Source organism: Priapulus caudatus, unplaced genomic scaffold (assembly GCF_000485595.1).
Source record: "Priapulus caudatus unplaced genomic scaffold, Priapulus_caudatus-5.0.1 Scaffold21, whole genome shotgun sequence".
Lineage (NCBI taxonomy): Eukaryota > Metazoa > Priapulida > Priapulimorpha > Priapulimorphida > Priapulidae > Priapulus > Priapulus caudatus.
The window spans coordinates 502,104-505,202 of record NW_014577082.1 but is presented as its reverse complement, the minus strand read 5'-3'; the positions used below and the strand labels follow the sequence as shown (position 1 = coordinate 505,202).

Genomic DNA, 3,099 nt, shown 5'->3' with positions numbered 1-3,099 from the left:
TCTCTCTGCTCATGTGAGGATATTTCTATTGCTCGTGTGACATAACCTTGTCTGAAGATAAACAGCCAGAGAAAGAGACAGAGTCAGAGACAGAGAAGAGAGAGAGAGAGAGAGAGAGAGAGAGAGAGAGAGAGAGAGAGAGCCAGAGACAGACAGACACACACACACAGAGAAAGAGAGAAAGACAGAGCGAGAGAGAGAGGGGAAACGGAAGAGAGGGCGAGAGAGAGACCAAGAACACTTCAGAGTAAGGTCTTAGGGAGCAGGGGTGTAATGTATATTACATGTAAACAACAGCTAAGCAAAGAACCTCGCATATTTTTCTCTGCCCATCAGTTCCCTGACACCCTGTAATAGATTGTAAACAGGACCATTAGAATGACCGCCTTGTTTTTTTATTACCAGATACTGGAAGTCTCTTGCAAGCCATGTCATGCGAAGTACAATAAAACATTTACCTGTGGTTTGGAGCTCAACTGGGCATATTGTACTTACTTTGCTTAGCTGTTGTTTACATGTAATATATTACACCCCTGCTCCTTAAGACCTCACTTTGAACTCTTCTTGGTCTCTCCCTCTCTCTCCCTCCCTCGCTCTTTCTCTCTCCCTCTCTCTCGCTTTATCTTTCTCTCTTTCCCTGTGTGTGTGTGTGTCTCTCTGTCCCTGGCTCTCTCTCTTTTTCTCTCTTTTTCTCTCCCTCTTCTCTGTCTCTGCCTCTGTCTCTTTCTCTGTCTCTCCCCCTGTCTCTCTCTCTCTCTCTCTTTCATTCTGTCACTCTCCCCCTCCCTCCCTCACTTTCTTCTTCCGTCCCTCACTCTCACTATACGTACGTCTCTCACTCTTTTATCCCATCCCTACTCTTCACATGAACATAAGAATCTCACTGCCCCATCACATCATGGTATTACCAACCACTGCATATACCTGTGTGAAATCTTCAGTACATACCTTGTTGCGTGAATCCACTACTCTCAGACCGTCCCCACTGATATGAAGTCCAGATTTTATCTTCTTTCTACGTTGATGCTACAATCCAGAAAATATAAACAATCAACTAATATCCTTTAAGACAGGAGTATCATTCACTCTCACATATAAATACTTAGTTAGTTATAGTTAGTTAGCAAGAGCGTAGCTACCACATTTTGCCTGGGGGGGGGGGCAAAGCCACGTGCATGGTTTGTTCCAGGAGGGTGACCGCCATTGACCATGTAGTGTACCTACATTTCCTTGGCCACTGCCCCCCTTGCCCCCTGCTAGCTACGACCCTGGTTAGTTGGTTGGTTGGTTGGTTGCTTGGTTTGGGTTGGGTTGGGTTGGGATGGTTTGGTTTGGTTTGGTTTTGTTGGTTGGTTGGTTAACTTGGTTGGTTAGTTAGTTATTCTTGGCAAGATATTATCTGTTCAACAGTAAAACAGTTGAAAGCTGAGATAGTGGATAAGTCAGAGCCTACCTTTAGTGCTTTGAATGCTTGCTCACAGATCGCGATACCACGTGATTCATACACCTCTGTGTGGCCAAGGTACTGGAATATAGGGCAATGAAATCAAGCATAATACCAACTTAATTTATCATTTTAATTTTTAAAACGTCATTTTCAAATAAATCACATAATTGTTCCGGTTGAGTTGAAGAAAGACTGCATTCCACCTTCTTAAAATATTGAATATCATCCATAATTCTTATAATTTTAATTAATTTTAATTTATAAATTAATTATTAATTTAATTAAACTTAATAATATGAATATTATTAATTATATTTGTCTAGTAGATCATTAGAATGTCAAGGTTGACGAATGAGAATGGAACGGTGAGGATTGCGAGTTGGTGATGGAGATACAACCACACTTTGAAGAGCCTTGGACTTCAAACATCACCAACTTTTAAACCTTACGGCGTAGGGCTTGATTGGATTGAGTTGGATCATGGTTCATAGTTACGTGACATCGCATGAGGGCCAAGCAGGAGTGGATTGTTAATTGGGTGTATGTAGAATGAGCAGCTAGTGGGTGGGCATTTGGCTTACCTTAACTGGGAAGCAGCAGGTACCTGCTCGCACAGAGCCATCGTCCACCTGCCACTGCGGAGGCTTGTCTCCACCAACAGGACCACCACTGCTGGATCTCTGCCAACTCCTCCGTCTTTTAAATCTCAAGCTCTGTCGAAGTCTGCTCACAGTTCTGAAAGCAATCACGCATCCCAATGGAGTTGCATAGATATCGAGACTGTTACACTTGAGTCCATCTATGTGCCAATTATTTACATACAAAGACCAAGTAATTAAGGAATGTGGATGTGGAATGCCAACACTATGATAGCTGCTATAGTGTACGTATAAGAAAGGGACCGGACATTATTTATCCGGAGAGGGGTGTGAAGGTGCAACCATTCTAGGAGGTGCTCACTGGCAGAGCAGCTATCAAAACAAGCCTGATTATGAGTGGTAGCAAGGAATGTACGTGGAGTGGGTGCAATAACTATGGCAGGTTGGCGCACTGAAGGACTAACTTGTAGAAACACACTTATATTGGTATTATACAGTACATGGTTGCAAACCGATAGATCTGGACTATACAATAATACAGTGAATTTTTAGTAACACAGGAATTTTTATGTTCCTATGAATTTTCTACTCAGAAATCCTCTAATCTAATATTTTTTAAGTTTATAATTTTTAATGACTAACTATTAATAAAACACTATTTTACTTTATATCTCCGCTCATTATAATGACAGCTTTTCATGGGTTAGTAAACCTACATGAAGTCTAGCTCTAGAACTATAGCCCTCCGCTCAGCATGCGGCAGAGCGGAGGGCTATAGTTCTAGAGCTACATGAAGTCATGCATTGGAATAAATTCCGTAATATGATAGCCTAGCTATTATTGATGGCCCTAATAATATTGATGGTACCATGTTTTGCAGGGAACAATTTCCAGCCAAAAATTTGCATAGCAAATGTGCGATACAAAATACATTTTGCATAGCAATTGGATAAATTTGTATAGCATTTTCAGACAATCACAGTGCAAATTTACACCGCAGTGCATGCTTGGCGTGTTATCGTGTCGGCCTGTGACAGGCACAGCTAGTTTAAG

At 41.6% G+C, this 3,099-nt stretch overlaps 1 protein-coding gene across 4 annotated transcripts in view; it reads right to left on the bottom strand.

The window, feature by feature from the left end:
* LOC106812864 (protein numb-like) overlaps positions 1-3,099 on the bottom strand; it is a 26,008-nt gene that overhangs the window by 5,374 nt on the left and 17,535 nt on the right. For all 4 annotated transcript variants that reach the window (XM_014816876.1, XM_014816869.1, XM_014816884.1 and 1 more), the window contains exons 3-5: positions 2,029-2,182; positions 1,454-1,525; positions 949-1,026 (exon numbers count right to left, since the gene is read on the bottom strand). In XM_014816876.1, coding sequence (XP_014672362.1) covers positions 949-1,026; positions 1,454-1,525; positions 2,029-2,182 — 304 coding nt within the window. The remainder of the gene's footprint in view (positions 1-948; positions 1,027-1,453; positions 1,526-2,028; positions 2,183-3,099) is intronic.